The following is a 19647-nucleotide window of genomic DNA, read 5'->3' as shown; positions in this document are numbered from 1 at the left end:
GCATGAGAATCACTTGAACTCAGGAGGTGAAGGTTGCAGTGAGTTGGGATCACACCACTGCACTCCAGCCTGAGTAATGGAGTGAGACTCTGTTACATACATACACACACACACACACACACACAAAGTTCATTTCATGCACATAATTGTTAAAAATATTGTATAAAATTACCTTCAATATATGTGTATAAGATGTAAATGAAACGTAAATAAATTTTATGTTTAGACTGGGGTCCCATCTCCAAGAGGTCTCATTAAGTCTATGCAAATATTCCAAAATCCAAAAAAAATCAAAAATCTGAAACACATCTGGTCCCAAGCATTTTGGAAAGGGAAGCTCAATCTGTAGTAGTGCTAATATCAATTTGTGATTCAAAAATTCAATAGTGGTGAGGTGATCATTGATAATGATGTAATGAGAAAACTAGAAAGAGGTGAATAAGGATCAGAAAAATGCAGTCACCATATCTAACTTTCAGAAGAATCTTTTTTTTTTTTCTTTGCATGATGGTAAGCTGTTATATTCTACAGCCCATTGGTAACCTGGGTCTCCTGGGGGCTACCAATTTTCACCACGTGGTGCTCTAACAATAATATTTGCTGAAACCATGAGGCCTTCCACCTGTAACGGGGAACTCTACATTGCACTCTGCACATCGTGTTTCAAATCAATTAGAATGGACTGGATGCAAGAATTTGGGAGCATTCTTACAGAGCTGCGACTCCCTTTTATCAGCTTCTGCTTCTCTCAGGTGCTTTCCAAAGTTCCTGTTCCGCAGTTCCCTCATCATGCGCTGGGCTTCAGCCCACTCTCTGGAAAAGTCACCTGAAGGCACGTTGTTTCCCTCTCCATCTGTCCCAGAGATCTGCTTTAAGAGAACTAGGAAACATCAAGTGGTTTATTAAACTGGGAATTCTGGGCTCCAGCAGGCTACTTAAAAAAATAAAATTAAAAAAAAAGGCAGAAACTTCTATGGAGATTTTATATTAGTTTTTTAGTATCACTATGGGATTATTTTCATAATGTTGAAATCTTAAAGGGAATTCTTTCAGTGTACAACGAAGGTTATGTAACCAAAAAAATGTAACTGGGCTTAATAACTCTTCTTACTGTGCACATTCCGGATGACATTTTTAATCTTCACATCCAGTTCTTTTGCGCTTTGTGTTGCCCGATTAACATTGTTGTATAATGTTTGTGCTTTTCTGGAATTTACTTGAGCCTATATGAAAAATAAATTGATTAGCAGCAAATTAAGTCAATGAGAAAAAATAAAAATACTTCAAAAGCAAAAAAACTGCAAAGTTAAATGGACCTAACACATTACCTTTTCTTGCAAAGTCTCAAATTCCTGATTCAAATCAGTCAGTTCTCTTTCCAGGCCTTCTATTTTTGATCCATGATTTGAAATGGCAGAACGGTAGTTGAGCAACTGATTCTGGAAATAAAACACAAATGAATGTCACTTTACAGTATAAATTAAGACTAAGTCCTATCAACCTGGTCAACAGGGTTACAAATGAAGAATCATTTGGCAAGACCATTGTCAGTTCCATACACACACAAATGTGGTTCTTTGAAATAGGCTACATAAGGAATCTATTTTCTGATGTACATTGTGATATGGCTCTAAAATAAAGTAGCAAATGTGACAAATGTGAAGAGACAAGAGCTACTTCACTTGAATTAATGACCTAAACTTATAGAAACGAGGGCGATACTACTTACCTGATTAATTAATTTCCAGATTCTATAATAAATACAGTTTTTTAAAACCTGCAGTTAACCTGACAACACTAAAAGCAGTGCATATGGCTACTTGAATGAAGGAACCATTAAGAATCTATTCAAAGAATCTCATCCAACAGAACCACAGGGAACTCAGAGCTCGTGTAGCTGAACAGCCTCATATTGCAAACGAGAAAATGGAAGCCCAAAGAAGTCAGGTGACTTGTCCACAGTTGTATAGCCCATCAGTGATTGCTTCAGGACCATAATCCAGGTCCCTTGCCCTTTTTTTAGGCTAAATTGCCTCATTACTCTTAGACCCTTAGACACTGCTGCACATAATATCTAGAATGGTGATTATTTTCAATTTTTTGGAAAAAAGTATTAATATATTGAAAAAGTTTATAGGAAAAAATGATATTATTACCTCAATATGTATGTCAGAACCAGTGTTGGGTAAAAGAATACAGGCTTTAAATAAAGCCTAGGTCCAAACCCTTAGTCTGCCACATAATACATGAGCCTCACTAAGCCTTGCTCTTCCATTAGTAAATTGGGGATTATCGTATTTAGCTGCAGGGTTGGCTTTGGTGATAAGTGAGCTAATGTATTTTAAAATGTCATGTACACATGAGCATTCAAAAATGTTACTTCCCTTCTTATACGTAATCTTTCTTAATTTTCGCACGTGTGATATGGCAAGAAGATAGTTCTATTTTAACTTTACTTTGGGGAAAGGGAGGCAAGTCATTATATAGATTGTCAGCAGAACACCTGGATAAGAGGTGGAGTGGGTAAAGCATGGTCTTTAGAATTTGATCTTGATTTGAATTCTTCCAGAACCACCATGATTTTAGGCAAGTTGCTCAGCTTCTCCATGCCTGTATAATGAGAATAACACTAGGTTCCTCATGAGGAGGTTGTGAGACTTGAGTAAAGCCCTTAACACAGGGTGTGGCACACAGCGTGTGTGCAGAACGGTGAAGGCTACAGGGTCGTGTTGATGAAATCCAAGCAAGCCAGTGGCTTCCTTTTTTTTTTCCTCAAGACATAAATGCTTTTCCCCTCCTCTTCTCCATATTAAGCCTATAAACCTTGGACTAAAATTATCCAAAAGGATAATTTTTCTAGAATAATCTTTTGCTATATATACTCACCTATAGTCACTAGAATCAGCCCTCTACCCAAAAGTACTTATTAAACTTTCCCCAAAGCCTTGTTCACTGTGTCTAGACTAGAGCTGATCTCATCTACTGAATTATTTTACTTCAATGAGTGTATTTTTTCATTTCCATGATTTTCAATTGGGTATTTTCCTATCTACCTCTTCTTGTTTGATTTCTGGTGGTTTCCCCCCTCAAATTTTCTAATTTCTTGTTCCTTCTATTGGGTGTTATTCTGCAAAGTCATTTTCAGATTGTCCTATTGTTTTCATTTTATCTAAAGTGAACTCATCTCTTGACTGTTGCTTCTGTTGGGTGTCTTTCTTATTACTTCTCTGCTAACAATGTTTGCAGGCTCATTCTGGGTGGGAGTTCCCCTTTCTTGTGCTCTCTGGGCCCTGTCTAGTGCTCTTATACTTATCACCACCCCTACTCGAACCTCCGACCCGCAGTCTAGGACCAGGTCTTACTTTGGCAGTTTAGGATTTATATACCATGGTGGCGTTGAGAGGATGTAACATTCCAGCACAGATCCAGGTCTGTAGATTTGTCCCACCCCTGTAGCTTTGCTAGGATCTCATATGGCCATCACCCAACGATGAGCACTGGGCAGTTTCCAGGCTGCTTTTTAGCCCCCATTCATGGGCACAGCATCCCCTATTTCCCCTCAGGGAAATAGGTTCTATTACTTCTTAGGATACCCTCTCAGCCACCTTCCATCTAAGTATACATACAGCATTCACCCAAATGGACCACATTCTGAGCTATAAAACAAACCTCAACACATTTAAAAGGACTGAAATCGTAGAAAGTATGTTCTCTGACCATGAAAGAGTTAAATTAGAAACCAGTAACACAAAGTTATCTGGAAAATTCCCCAATTTGGATATTAAACAACATTTCTTTTTGTTTTTTGTTTTTGTTTTGTTTTTTGAGATGGAGTCTTGCTCTGTCACCCAGGCTGGAGTGCAGTGGCACCATCTCAGTTCACTGCAACCTCCGCCTCTGGGTTCAAGTGATTCTCCTGCCTCAGCCTCCCAAGTAGCTGGGACTACAGGTGTGTGCCATCACGCCTGGCTAATTTTTGTATTTTTAGTACAGTGGGAGTTTCCCCATGTTGGCCAGGTTGGTCTCCAACTCCTGGTCAAGTGATCTACCCACCTTGGCCTCCCAAAGTGCTGGGATTACAGGCATGAGCCACCATGCCTGGTCAACACATTTCTAAATAACACACAGGTTACAGATACGTCACAAGGAAAATCACAAAGAAAATCTGAAAATCCATTGAATTGAATGAGAATGAAAACATAACATTGCAAGGTTTGTGGGATACAGCTAAAGCAGTGCTTAGTGGTAAAACTGATAGGATTATAGGCCTACATTAGAATCAAAGATTTTGAATCAATAAAATAAGCTTAGGAAACCAGAAAATGAATGGCAAGTTTCACCCAAAGCAAGCACAAGGAAGGAAAAAAAAAAGGATAAGAACAGAAATCAATGAAATTGAAAACAGAAAAACAATGGATAAATCAATGAAATAAAAGGATCAACAACATTGAAAATACTCTAGCCAAAATAATTTAAGAGAAGGAGATAAGATATAAATTATCATTATCAGAAAATGAATGAGAAGGCATCTTTATAGACTTTGCAGATGTATAAAGGATAATAAGGGAACATTATGAACAATTTTATGTCAATATATTTGGTAATTTAGATGAAATTGACACATTATTTGAAAGGTGCAAATGACCAAGTATTACTCAAGAAGAAACACATAGACCAAATACTCTAGTCTCATACCTATTCTTTGAAAATTAAATTCATGGTTTATTTTAAAAAAACACAACTTCCAACAAAGAAAATTCCAGGCTCACATGGCTTCACTGGAAAAATTCTATCCAACATTTAAAGAAGAGTTAATACCAATTTAACACAAACCTGTGTTTGAGTCTTCTGAATGCAAGATACTGAAATAAAGGATCTATGAGAAAAATTCGCCTGGAAATGTTCAGTAAGTATTGTTCACCTAGATGTGTTAGTTTTGCGTGTTCACAAAAATGATTTTCCACCAGGAAAACTCTTATCTTCATTTGGATCAGAGGAAGGAAGACAACCCTTGAGCCTTTCCAAGAGTCAACCTCTCTCTTCCTGCTTATGGAGAATCCACTCCCGCAGCATGTCCTCCCCACGTGTCTACCCTCGGCCACAGGGGATTTACCCTCAGGTCCTTGGCCTGGGTCTCCAGGTGCCTCATCTGCTCCAGAAGCCCCGCGCTGGCACTCAGGCCCTGCAGCTGAGACTTGACCAGGCGGAGCTGCTCGCCCATGGTGGCCAGGTCGTTCAGGAGGGTCATCACACAGCTGTCGCAATCTGTAGGGGCCACAATCAAAAGCAAATGTGCTGCGAGGGGAGCTGTGGGACTGTGAAAAGACCGTAAGTGCTATGCAGCCCAGCTGGCATGCACACAGATCATGATGGGTGACAACCACAGCCCTGGCCTTCTCAGGGAGGGATGTGGATTCTGAAAAAAGGAGAGCCCTATGTCCAGGGAGCATTTTAGAAATGGAGATTCCATGCAACTGGTTGCTTACTTTATACATGAGGAAAACAATAATAGCCTTCATCTATGGGATGCTTGCAATTTACCAGGCATTGTGATAAGACATTTACAAGCACTTCCCTAATATCCCTATAAGGTAGGTCTAGTTATCATGTTAACTTAGCAAATGATGAAACTGAGGCTTGGAGAAGCAGGGTCCCCTGCTGAAGGTCATACAGAGAGAAGCTGATTTGACCCTAAGTAGTCCTCCTTCCACCTCCTCCCACCCTTACTTTCCCAGACTGGAAACTGCATGACCCAGCATGGGGCTCACATATCTTAAACCAAACCCCACAACTTGGAAAGGAGGAGGAGGGGCTTTCTTTTCTCACCATCACATTCTTCTGCAGGGCTGCTATCTTTGGGTTCTTGGTTTATGCAGTCTGAAATCAGAAAATAACCAAAGAAGACATTGTTATTAAACTTACTCTTCATCTGCTCTTTAACTTGGTTTTCAGAAAAGCTAGTTTTGCAAAGTTTTATTAGTTTGGTGCAAAAGTAATTGTGGTTTTCACCATTTTAAGTAATGGCAAAACCCACAATTACTTTTGCACCAACCTAATAATAGACTCCCAACTACCCAGCATCGCTAGCTCTTCCTTTTCCCTTCCTCACCCATGCCAGTGCCCAGGAAGCCTTCTCATCTCCCAGCAGGCTCACTGCAGGAACTGCTTTTGTGGCCTCCCTGTTATATATTCAATTCCTTCACTACAAATGTCAACTCTATAAAGGGCCATGTTTTCTTATCAAATCAAGCCTCTCGATGATTCGCATTAGGGCTTTCTTCATTGGAGAGCCTCCTGTATGTTCATGCTGCTTCTGGCATCATTCAAGAACATTGGCAAACACTCACTGAGCACCTTTGAGCATTCACAGTGTGCCGGAGCCCCATGCTAGCTGCTGGAAATACAAAGATATCAAGACAAAATCCCTGCTGCTCTGTGACTTAACAGTCCCATGAAACACGGGCGGCAGACAAGTTACAAAACAGTGTGACAGATGTGGTGATAGTGATGGGCATACAATGTCAGTGGGCCCACACCACCAACTACAGCACATATAAGCTGAGTTTTTGTTGTTTTTTTTTTTTGGCTTGAGGGGAGCAGGGGAGTCTCACTCTGTCACCCAGGTTGGACTGCAGTGGTGCGATATCAGCTCACTGCAATCTCTGCCTCCCAGATTCAACCGATTCTCCTGCCTCAGCCTCCCGAGTAGCTGGGACTACAGGCACGTGCCACCACGCCTGGCTAATTTTTGTATTTTTAGTAGAGATGGGGTTTCACTATATTGGCTAGGCTGGATAAGCTGAGTTTTGAGGTTCTCAGCTACAGTAAAGCCTGCCGGTCAACCCTGGGCATTCTTGACTCCTTCCACGTGTACTCTTTTCCCCATGCTGTGCATTCTGATGTTGACATGTCCTCTCACTTCCCCCTGAACAAACTATCTAGCGTCACAACAGCAAACTCTATGCTTAACATTTTCCTGGACAAGCTTCAAGAGGCTTTCACATCTGTTATTCTCACCAGCCAATAATATTCCACACTTTGTGTGTATATACAGACATTTTAAACCACATTTACTTTTAATTGCAAAAAATAATATAAATTAATTATGGAAAATATGGGGAAGTCAGAAAAACGAGATAAAAGCATCATCCTTGATATTGCCACTCAAAGACAATGTTCCCTTTATAAATATTTGTATACATTTTAATTTATTATATATAATCATGGGTTCCTTTTTAAAAAAAGCCTTACTCACCTTTTTTTTTTTTTTTTTTTTTTGAGACAGAGTTTTGCTTTTGTCGCCCAAGCTGGAGTGCAGTGGTGCTATCTCAGCTCACTGCAACCTCTGCCTCCTGGGTTCGAGCGATTCTCCTGCCTCAGCCTCCTGAGTAGCTGAGATTACAGGCATCTGCCACAACACCCAGCTAATTTTTGTGTTTTTAGTAGAGACGGGGTTTCCCCATGTTGGCCAGGCTGGTCTCAAACTCCTGACCTCAGGTGATCAACCCACTTCAGCCTCCCAAAGTGCTGGGATTACAGGCATGAGCCACCATGCCCAGCCATTTGCTCTTATATGTATATATTGCGATACTTCTATTTCCTCAGTTAGTCTGTAAATGGCTTCTGGCCAGCAAGCATGGTCTTGTTTCCTTGACAATTTTCAACAGCACCCTGAATAGTTTATGGGGGACTAGGCTTCTCTGGATGATTGATTTATTAGTGAAATTTTCCCAACAAGCTTGCATTTTGACCACCAAGGAATGTGTCCATTATTAGTTGAAGAAAAAAAAAAAGAATAAAAAACAACAACAACAAAACTCTAACAGGAATAAGCAAGTCTCATACATAAGCATTTTCTTCCATTTTGGGAACAAATAGTTACTATCCTCATTTCAGGTTGCTGATTTTTGTTACTGGCGTGGGGGAAATGAGGGTTGCAGAGGCAACCTGGTGAATAAGCTGCGCGTGATGTTGAAGCTTCTTGAATACTTCCAGTGACAGGAGAAATTGCCTCCTTTTAAAGCAATCTGTTTCATCTTTAAACATTAGACACTTCTTCCTTAGAATCATTTAAAATAGAGCTTCCTCTTGCTTCTACTCTTTGCTCTAAGTTCTGTCCCTTATGTCTCAGAGAACAAGACCAACCGTTTCCCACACGCCAGCCTAACAAACATGTCCTTTCCAGCTCTTCCTTTCACTGCCCTGGTCAATCCTTCCTCGTGTGACACAGTTCCACATCCCTTCAGAGTCTTACTCTCTTTCTGAACAACTATAGCTCTTCTATTGTCTTCTAAAGACGTAAATAACTCTCACGTGAGGACTTACATGAGCAGTGTGCCATGGACCCCGGCTTTAGACCAAATGGAACTCAGTGAAAACAGTACGAGCTATCTTAGGGGCCACACCACACTCTAACCTACCCTGCACTGACTGCTGATGACAACCTTAAGCTTTTTTACACCTCCTGCTACTAAGCCAGTTACCACTTATCACATAGCTAAAGGTTTGTTTATTTTTTCCACTCAACTATGGACCACACCCTTATCCTTAACATCATTTTGTCTGGCTGAATTGGCCTATCATTCCAGACTGTTGAGGCCCTTTTGAATTCTGAATGTCATGGGAGGCACTTACTATTAGAGAAGACCAGGGAATTTGACCCCAAAATATGGCACCCTGGTAGGCTAATTATTTTAAATTGAAGGCCCTTGGAGACCAGCAGATGCCGGAAAAAACTTTACTCTTATACCCACTTATCTTCCCAACATTCAGACTTGCCAAAAATGAAAACAAACTATTTCTGGTTTCTTCCATGAGTTTTCATTAACTTAACTCATATTTCAGGGAGAAAGATTGAAGTCTGTCAACACACCTGGACAGACTCTTGTCACAAACCATTGTCTGTTCTGTGGGCCCAAAAGATTTTGTCCCAGGCCTCACTGTATGTTCTCTGAATCCATTGAGTCAGCCTAAAAATCATTTACCATTCCCCTTAAAATCATCCACATTTCTGTATCTCTCTTTCCCCTAAGAAGAAGGGTACATAAGCATCTATGCCCCACTGGGTTATTGGGTAATCATTGTCCTGTGATTCTCCTGTGTTACACACATTAAAATAAAATTGTGTATGCCTTTTCTCCTATTAATCTGCCTTTTGTCCGCTGATTTTCTGTAAACCTTCTGTAGGTGAAGGGGAAGTTTTCCCTTGGTCCCTTTACTGTTCTTCCCAACTTTGTGTCATCTGATAAACGGGTAGGCATGCTTTCTATATTTCCATCCAAATAAAAAATGTGGAGCCAAAGATGAAGTCCTGAGGCATGACAATAAATACCCCATTCTAGACTGGCATTAATCCATTTACTCTGCATTCCTTTGGGAATAGTCACTTGACCAGCTGGAATCCACATATCCAAGGTTTAGTTCTTCAACTTGTCCATAGGTATAAGATGAAAGATTTTATCTAAGTGTTTGGTGTCACACTACATCAATAGCATTTTCCTGATTAATCCTATTAATATTCTGTCAAAGAAGGAAGAGGATAGTCTTCCTTTTTGTTCCAAGTTGCTCCTAATAAACCATACTAACTCCTGCTAATTATCTTTTTCTTGGTGTATAAAATCCACCCCAATTACCCACCCACATCCCAGAACATGTACTGCTGTAAGATAAAGAGTATTTCAATTTCTTCAGACACACACAGGAAAGCTGATGAGACAATAACCCTACAATATCAAAGGGAGATCTCAGCAAAATCACCAAAGTAGGATCTGAAGTTATTTTGGTTATAATTAGGTAAGTTTTAAAAACAATTCACTTTAAAAAAAAAAAAGTGCATTGAAACAGGTTATTCACCAAAGCTGAAAATACTATCTAAGCATTCCCAGGGTTGTCAAAACAATGGGACAGCTTGCTGGCTGGAATTGTGTATTATGCATCCTGAAGATGTGTGCTCGGGTTCTTAGGCTGTTAAGCTATACCAGCTTTATAAATGCAAGTTAGCAGGAGTATGGGTCGACCTTACCTCCAGTCAGGGGATCACAGCTGCCCAGCTGGCCATTGCTGTTACAACTGCATGGTTGGCAGCTACCTCCGAATTTCTGGGGATTCCCGAAATATCCCGGTGCACACCTACACAAAATATAGAGAGGAGGAGAAACACCAAAATAACTCATCGTTTATCCCAACCAATTTTCTCAATCTCTAGCTCTCTGTTTGGGATATTGTAACCCAATGGGCGGAAGACTGACATAGATCTGCAAGAATGAATATTTCTCAATACAGAGGTATTTACCCCTTGAATTGTCTCACAGAAATAAATTTGAAGTAAGATCCATATAATTTCCATTTTTTTGAATGAGGGAGGACTTTCTTAATATTTCCTATTGCATTATTTCTTCCTTCCTTTCCTTCCCTTCCTTTCCTTCCTTTCCTCCTTCCTTCCTCCCTCCCTTCCTTCCTTCCTCCCTCCCCCCCTTCCCTTCCTCTTCTCTTCTTTTCTCCTTTCCTTTCCTTTCCTTTCCATTCCATTCCCTCCCTCCCTCTCTCTCTCTCTCTTTCTTTCTTTCTTCTTTCTTTCTTTTTCTTTTCTTTTCTTTCTTGACAGTCTTACTCTGTTGTCCAGGCTGGAGTACAGTGGCACAATCATAGCTCACTGCAACCTCGAACTTCTGCACTCAAGCAATCCTTCTGTCTCAACCTCCCAAGAAACTCAGACTACCAGTGCATGCCACCATTCCTGGCTAATTTTTTAATTTTTAGTAGAGATGAGGTCTTGCTATATTGCCCAGACTGGTCTTGAACTTCTGGGCTCAAGCAATCCTTCTGCCTCAGCCTCCCAAAAAACTGGAATTACAGGTGCATGCCACCAGGCCTGGCTAATTTTTTAATTTTTAGCAGAGATAAGGTCTTGCTATGTTGCCCAAACTGGTCTTGAACTCCTGGGCTCAAGTGATCCTCCTGCCTCAGCATCTAAAGTGCTGGGATTACAGGCATGAGCCACTGTGCCTGGCCTGCACTATGTCAAGTCTGCATAATTCATATTTGCACTAATTGCTGCCGTGCTATATATAATGACTCTTAAACAACTGAGAACAGTTACAGCTGCTACCTTTGGCCCTGAGCCTTTGTTATTCTAGATAGTATAGTAACGAGAACTCATTCCTGGTTTACAAGTTTAAAGATCACATTTCCTTGATTCTTCGATTGTTTTTTTTTAAAAAAAAAAGTCAAATAAGCACATATTAATGCTCCTGGAGTTGGGATGTCAATTACAATATTTCCATTAACAAAGTTCCACTTCCCATCCAGTCACCCCCAAATTGTCATTAAACTGATGTGTGGTGTCTTATCATCAATGGACTTGATAGACTCAAGGAAATATGGTATTTACCTCATTTCCCCAAATTTAAGCACTGCATCAAAAAAAAATAGGCAATTCCAATACACGTTACCATGTACTTCCAATATACTTCACCAATGTATTACCATGGATAGACTGGTGATATAATGTAAAGGATCAGAAAGATCTGGCTGGACTCCTATCTCCACTACTTACGAGTGTGATCTTGGGCTGTTGCTGTAACCCTCTGTGCTTCAGTTTCTTTACTGGTGACCCCCACAGCCCCCATGAAAATATAAGCTCCACGAAGACGTGGAGTTTGTGGCTGTTTTGCTCACTGATATATCCCTATGGTCACCTGGCACATATTCATTCATTTGTTGAATGAATAAATGAGTGGACTAATAATACCTATTTTGCTCAGTGAATATAAGAGATAATGTAATAAAGAATCTAGCATAATATCTGCACATAACAGACAATGAAGGGTAGCTATCATTATAAGACATGACAAAATATTCATCTTCTAATTGGCATCATTTGAAATTATTATAAGAAAGCAGAAGGCCCATGTATCCCCTAATAATCAAGAAGGTAACTAGGCTGAGGTGGCCTATCTAAGTCTACTAAGCAGGGTGGTCATATACTAACAATAGGGCTTTACTTTGTGACTGGCTTGGTATTCTACCTAACAGATGATGCTATGCAGAAGCTCTGTGTTCTAGAATACTTTATGTTTGATGTCTTTCTTACCTACATCTAAACTTCCCATGTAATAGATGCATAATTACAAAGTACCTTATATTCAAATCACAGAAATATTCAAGAAGTTCGATTCTACTTCTTCCTTACTCTTGCAAAGCATTACTTACTGGTTACAAGAAATAACTGGTTCTCTTATTCTCAATTTATGGTAGTGGCTAAAAACAAAGGACTGAAGTAAAACTTCCTGATTTCACGAATGACATTGATACAAAAATAAAGAGCAGAAAATAGTCTTGTCATCTGTGGCCCTGTGTGTCTGAGGGAGAAGAGGGGGTAAGAGTATGTATGGGCTGGAAAGCCTTAGCAAAACCCTCCCCACAGCTGGCCGCTCTGGCTTCTATCCAACTAGTCTCCTGCATAATCTATATTCCTACTTTTCACCCTTGACTGTCCTTGTGTTTATCATTGTGTAGTTAATCACTAGTGCCAGGAATGATGTCTGGGTGCTGTGTCTAACAAATGAAAAATGTTGACATAAAATGGCATTTATCCACGAAAAAGCTTCAAAAATTTTTTTAAAGAAATAATAGCTTGTTTTCTTGAGACATCAAGTATAACAAACATCAGCTGAGAGAAGTACTGTTAATTAAAAATTTTGCCTGCCAAATGGATGTCTCATCAAGCCTGTTGCTGTTTAATGCTTCATTGTTTTTGAAGAGCCATAAAGAGAATGAAATTAGGATGCCTCTCCCAGGTGTTGGTCCCCTGTGGCTTTTAAACCTCAGAGCCTAGAATCCTTTCCCACTCCCCACATCCTTCCCTTCTCGCTGGTTGGATACACCTCCTAATTGCAGCTCAACTTAGCTCAGTTCTCCCATCTCTCGCTATTTTAATGGCATGTTTTGATGTCTGTCCACCACTGGACTGGAAAGCCCTTGAGGACACTGTCTGTGCTGTTTGCTAATGTGCCTCCGGTACTTAGCACTGTGCCAGACATACATATACTAGGACCTCCATATATTTTTCATTGAAAGAATAACTGAATAAGTGTAAGGCAAGTGTGAGAAATGCTCCTTTTGATGAAATGGAAAATGGAAAACAGAAGAACCTTCCATTACCATCTTTTGCCATAGAATTGGGCTCCTTGGCTGCTGCTCATTGTCCCCAGTCTAAGGCAGTCCCCACCTCCTACACATGGCAAGTGTCTTCCAGCCCCTTGGTCTTTCCTGCCTTGCTTCCCCAACCTAACCTGCCCCCACTTCCATCTTCTGGCTCTACTGGGTTCTAGTCACCCCTTGGACCTACCAAAGTCCTACCTTATCCATAAACATTTCAGATAACCCCAGTCTAGGGTGGTTATGCCTTACTTGAAATCTGGTTGAATTCATTTTCCGGTTAAAAAAAAATTAGTCAAACTCTTTTAAAGTTTAAACAAAACAACATAAATTAAAATGATATACAATTTTTCTCTATCAAATTGCCTTTTTTTTTTCTGTTGCCCAGGCTGGAATGCAGTAGTGCGATCATAGCTCACTGCAGCCTCGAACTCCTGGGCTCAAATGGTTCTCCTACCTCAGCATCCCAAGTAGCGGGGACCACAGGCACACACCACCACACTTGGCTAATAAAAAAAAAAAAAAAAATTATGGAGATGAGGTCTCTCTATGCTGCCCAGGTTGGTCTCTAACCCCTGGATCACATGAAATAATCCTCCTACTTTGGCCTCCCAAAGTGCTGGGATTACAAGTTTGAGACAGCATGCTTGGCCCTAATTGGCAAATGTTTAAAATATTGATCCTTTCCAATATCCATTGGGGTAGGTAGTCACTCATTCTCTTTTGCTGCTGTAAGAATATAAACTTTTCTGGAGGGCAATTTTGCAAAAAGTATTAAAAGCCTGGAAAATCTATCCTCTGACCCAAGGAATCCACTTTTACAATTATACCTTGAGGATATGCATACACAAATATTAAGCTGCAAGGATTTAATTTTAGTGTTGCTTTAAATGGAGAACAGTAAAAGGATCTCCAAGACCAAGAGTAGGGATTATGGAAACCCAGTGGAAATTTTTGGTCATTGATGTGATGTTATCAGTGAATACTTACTGATATGGGAAGATATTACTAACATAGTATTAGATAAGAAAACAAGTCAAAACAGAAAGTAAAACAGGAATCTACTTTTTTTTTTAAGGGTTCACACATTTAGAAATGATCTGTAGGAACAAACAGCCTGCTTTTTAACAGTGGCTTTCTGTAGACAAAATGATTATGAATAGGATTGTATGTGAAAGCGTTTGGGTGCACAGGGCTAGGTTGTAGGGGGGCCCTCACTGGTTCTCTGCTCACTTGTATTTCATCATTTTATAATAAATATGTATTGATTTTATGAGAAAGTTATTTTAAATTTTAAAATATGTAAACCATATGATTCATTTTTCATACTGTTACTTTTCCAAAAATGTGTGTGCTTTCTCCTCAGCTAGGTTATAAGTATCTTTTATATCTTTCTCAGTATTTGGCAGTGTCCTATGCATAGTGGCTAATCATGAAAATTGTCCGTGAATAGCTAAAGCTTGGTTCCGTGGCCCTTTGTCATTAATTTTACAGTTTCCATTCCACAACATTTATTATTTTGTTTCACAAACATTACCAAACACCTATTATGTGAACAGTACCATTCTTGGAACCAGGGATTCCGAACTAAACAAGACACACATTGTCCTGAACGTGTTCAAAATATAGTGTGGGGATAGAGGGGGGTGTGTGTGTGTGTGTGTGTGTGTGTGTGTGTGTGTGGCTATCTAGGCTAGGGCTGTGGATATGTGTGTGTACGGAAGAGTGTAGAAAGTTGTACATGTGTACAGGTAAGTAGGGATACGTTGAGGGCAGGTGTATGTGGAGATACGTGGAAGGGACATGTAGAAATAGGGGGTATGCAGAGATCATTGTGGAAGAGGGGTAGGTAGGGAGGTGTTGGGGGTTGAGGTACACAGGGGTGCGTGTTGGGGGGATGTAGGTAGAGCTACTTGTGGGTGAGTGTATGTGTTGTGCCTCATTCTCAGTTTTCTGAAACATACAAAGCAGGAAAGAGAACGATGTTAATGATTTATTAGGTGAGCAGTCTTGTATTTTTCCCAAGAGACCTTTCTCCAGGCCTCAGTCAAACTCCCAGCCCCACCCCTAGCTCTGCGCCAGCACCTGGCAGCCCCACCCACAGCCCTCCCCGCCCCCTCTGCAGGCTGAGGGGGGAGGGGCGCCCACCTTACCTTTCACACTGTGTTCCTGTGTACCCAGCTTTGCAGGAGCACCGCACGTCTCCCCCACTCACCACACAGCCGGTGGCAAAGCTTGAAAGAAGACAGAAAAAGGCCCCATTAAAAACACAGATCGATAGGATTTATGTTTATTTTTTACCGCAAAGGACTGGCTTGCATTAAGTGAACACTGAAACCCAGGGTCTGGTTACTTTTTGTGTGAAGAAAATTTTGCCCATCAAGACTTGGAGAGATAATGATGAATGATCTCAGCTGACACAGGGCAATTTTGGTGAACAAGGACTGAAGGCATTTATTTTATTTGTTCCTTGGGGAAGAACATTTTTTCCCCTTAAGACAGAGCAGAGTAACTCACTTTGGAAGAGATGATTACAACAGCATTTTTCCAGGAATAACAAGGAAGGAGTAAAACAAGTCTAGGCAGAAAAAAGAACAGAGAGTTCTGATTCTTTAAAAAAAAAGTTCTCCTTGTTGATTCTAGTTCTTTTCTATCAGGCACATTGCCTTCTGGGAAGAAAAGTTGGTGGGGAGGCCAGGCCCTGGAGCCCCCTAAAGATGCACAGAGGCCACTCGCCTGCCTCAACATTTCTGTGGGCACAATCATTGCTGATTCTCGCTTTTTTTTCAAACCAAGTTGTGGAATTTTGATCCCTTTTCTTTTAGCTGTAAAGTGGTGATATTTTACACTTGATCTTAGCCAAAAGGCTGAGAAGCAATAAGTGATGATATTTTAGAAGCAGCTTTAAACATACACACACACACACACACACACACACACACACACCAAAGAGACCATGAAAAAGCCCTGTTGTCTGCCACTGGACATGACACTGATGACATCTGAGGGAATATCACTCCATTCGCTGGTAAGAGAATGCCTGTTTAGGAAGCCTCTCAAAAGACAGTTAGACATTGGTCAGCACTATTGATATTGCAGGAAAGAGAAATAGATAAAAATAGAGTTTCACTGATAAATCCAAAGACCTACGTATTACTTCAACTGCACGGAAGCTGGAAGCTGACCTTGATGCTACTATGCTTTGCAAACGAAAATGAAAAACGTTTTCCAAGCACCCCAGTGGAAATCTTGCTGCTTTCTACTTTTGCCAGCTTCTCTTCAAACAAGTCTGGGCAAGCTCAAGTGATTGATCCCTTGACAAATAAAGCTGCAGGATGGGGTGGGCTTCAACGAGTATCAAAGACATAGACAGCAAAGCAGGGTGAGCATTCCAAATAGGTCTCTCCAGAGAAGCCACACTTGGCACATGACTTCTGGCAATGTTAGGACTTGGCCCATGTGTCTGTTAAGGGCTGATACAGGCCTGCCTTTGTGATCCACACTTGTTTCTGAGTCTATGTACTAGTGAGACGTTCTCAGTATCTTCTTGATTTTCAAAACAACTCTTGCTTCACTTAGTTTGTTACATCATTCTTTGCTTGGGCCCACAGTGAACCCTTTGTGATGAGTAAGGATATGACAAGGTGCCACACTTAAGGAGAGAGGGGGTTACCTTGAAAACACAGCAGTGGCTTCCTACCTATGTAGTCTATTGGTCACTCTGGAGCCTAAATGAGAGCTCAGATCACTCAGTGGCTCAGAACTGTCCCAAAATTTCCATCGCACTGAGGATAAGATCCAGATGCTTGACCACAGCCTGCAGGGTTCTGCAGGATCTGGGTCCTGGTTGCTCCACCAACCTCACCTCTGGCCCTCTTCACACTGCACTTCTGCCACTCCTGCCTTCTCACTGCCCTTGAACACATCGTCACAGGCTTTTTCCTTCTGTTTCATCCCTGCCTAGGAGCCTCGTGGCCAAAATACTGCCATGGCTTCCTCTATCTAACTTCAGGCCTCCTTGGCCACCCCTCTAAAGCAGCCACCCCCTGACTGTCAGTGACACAGCCTATTGCAGAAAATGTCTTCTCTATCTCCAGTTACACTTCTTACTGATTAGTGTGTGTATTTATTGAGTGTGATGACTCCCACCCTTTCTCTCCCTCCCTGCCACACTCTAGGTCAAGCCCCAGGAGAACAGGGACTGCCTCTGTCTTCTTCCTTCAGCTTCCTCGTCACATAGAGAGGGCTGAGGCCTGGCCCTGTCATGGGTGCTCGAGAAGTAGCTGCTTAGCCATTGAATGAACAGTAAAAGAGGGAAAGGAAAAGCCTGCAAGGATACAACTTGGAAAGACGGTTTCTGTTTGTTTTCTTTTCTTTTCTTTTTTTTTTTTTTAAGATGGAGTCTCGCTCTCTCGCCCAGGCTGGAGTGCAGTGGTACAATCTCGGCTCACTGCAGCCTCTGCCTCCTGGGTTCAAGCGATTCTCCTGCCTCAGTCTCCCGAATAGCTGTATTACAAGCTAATTTTTGTAATTTTAGTAGAGATGGGGTTTCACCATGTTGGCCAGGCTGGTCTCGAACTCCTGACCTCAAGTGATCCACCCTCCTCGGCCTTCTAAAGTGCTGGGATTACAGGTGTGAGCCACCACACCTGGCCTATTCATTTGTTTTCTTGTATGTCGTGTTTGTTCATTTTAATATCACAGCTTTATTGAGATATAATTCACATATCATGCAGTTCATCATGTCAACTGTACAATTCAGTGGCTTATACTATATTCACAGAATTGTACAACCATCACCACAATCAATTGAAAATGTTTTCATCCCTTCAAAAAGAAATCCCAGACCCTTTGGCAATCACTTCCCATTCTCCCCACCTGCTCTCCCACCCCTAGTCCTAGGCAGCCACCAAACGACTTTGGGTCCCTGTAGGTTATGTCAAGCTGCTACGGTACCTGTTGGTGTGAGGACATGGGCAGGCCCTGCAGGATCCGTGGATGGCGTTGCCATAGTAGCCCTCCTGGCAGCGTTCACAGTGCTCTCCCGCGGTGTTGTGCTGACAGTTCTAGGGACAGGTGAACAGCACAATTCACAGCAGCCGGTACAGTCCCTACTTCTGAGATCATTGTAATCTTACTTAGTCACACGACTAGAACTCAAGTCCTCTGACTTTGCAGTGATATCAGCTCTTCTAACCATGTATTTTCCCTGTCCCTGTAATCATTGCTGGTGTTAGAAAAGAGGGGTAAGTGCCCTTCCCTCAGTGACGCGGTGCTTAACATTGGCAGTGCAACATAGTGGGAACAAGCCAGCTGAGTCTCCATCCCACTCCAGCATCTCAAGGCCACAGAGTCCTGGGGCAAGATCCTTTCAATTGTATCAATTTTACTTATATCAATTTTACTAGTGTATGATTTACATACAATTATAATTTTCTCAAAATGTTGTTAGGATAATGCCCACTTTCTAAGGCTGTTGAGAAGATTTTAAAAAGCAAGTGTACTAAGCTCTTGGGAAATGTAAATTCTTTTCCTTCTTCCCGTTAGCACTGCTTTGATGAAAATTACCCTCATTTTACTTCATGGTTCACCTAACAATGATATACTGAAGGGTGATATTATTGAAATGAGTTCTTAACACAGAATTTGTTAAAACAATAAAAAGTTGCACAGTGTCCGAAGAAAATACTCAACTGAATTCCAGTGTCCCAAAGAAGCAAGAAATTAATGTTATCTAAGCTTTTTATTTATGTAAATCCAATTATTTTCACATCAAAGTTGCTGTCTAATGAAATTTGTTCTTCAGTAAAGTGTTGAGATGAAATAATTTTGCAACCAAGTGGTCTATTGAGACAAAACCTAGTGGATTGGGTCAAATTTGTTTATTTTCTTGGTGCTACCCTAGCAGAAAAGATCTAAATGCACAGAAACACCCAGGAAAACTCCCCTTGCTGTGGGCATTTGCTAATATGGAGATACTTTGTGTTAATTTTATGGGCTGGAATAAGTATAATTTTAAACATTTGCCTATGTATTTTACTTCTGTATGCAGAGGTGTTGCTTGAGTAGGAAACTTTAAGGAGTGTCAGGGGTTTTGTGTTTTGTTTTTTGTTTTGTTTTGTTTTCAGACAGATTCTTGCACTGTCGCCCGGGCTGGAGTGCAATGGCCTCCAGCTCAGCTCACTGCAACCTCTGCCTCCCGGGTTCAAGTGATTCCCCTGCCTCAGCCTCCCGAGTAGCTGGGATTACAGGCGCCCACCACCACGCTCAGCTAATTTTTGTATTTTTAGTAAAGACAGGGTTTCACCATGTTGGCCAGGATGGTCTCAAACTCCTGACTTCATGATTCACCCGCCTCGGCCTCCCAAAGTGCTGGGCTTATAGGCATGAGCCATCGCGCCCGGCCATGAGTGTGAATTTTTAAATAATATCTGAAGGTAGGTTGGGAAAAACAATACACGTTTATATCCCAAGAGGACGTGGTTTGTT

General features: G+C 41.2%; 1 protein-coding gene across 5 annotated transcripts in view; it reads right to left on the bottom strand.

Moving 5' to 3' along the window:
- LAMA3 (laminin subunit alpha 3) overlaps positions 1-19647 on the bottom strand; it is a 284588-nt gene that overhangs the window by 54636 nt on the left and 210305 nt on the right. For all 5 annotated transcript variants that reach the window (XM_063653496.1, XM_054461048.2, XM_063653497.1 and 2 more), the window contains 8 exons: positions 18115-18224; positions 15312-15392; positions 10022-10128; positions 5827-5877; positions 5114-5265; positions 1329-1439; positions 1112-1223; positions 713-880 (listed from right to left, as the gene is read on the bottom strand). In XM_063653496.1, the coding sequence (XP_063509566.1) occupies positions 713-880; positions 1112-1223; positions 1329-1439; positions 5114-5265; positions 5827-5877; positions 10022-10128; positions 15312-15392; positions 18115-18224 (892 nt within the window). The remainder of the gene's footprint in view (positions 1-712; positions 881-1111; positions 1224-1328; positions 1440-5113; positions 5266-5826; positions 5878-10021; positions 10129-15311; positions 15393-18114; positions 18225-19647) is intronic.

This window comes from Pongo pygmaeus, chromosome 17 (genome assembly GCF_028885625.2).
Source record: "Pongo pygmaeus isolate AG05252 chromosome 17, NHGRI_mPonPyg2-v2.0_pri, whole genome shotgun sequence".
NCBI lineage: Eukaryota > Metazoa > Chordata > Mammalia > Primates > Hominidae > Pongo > Pongo pygmaeus.
The sequence above is the reverse complement of the archived record's forward strand: the minus strand, read 5'-3'. Positions and strand labels throughout refer to the sequence as shown.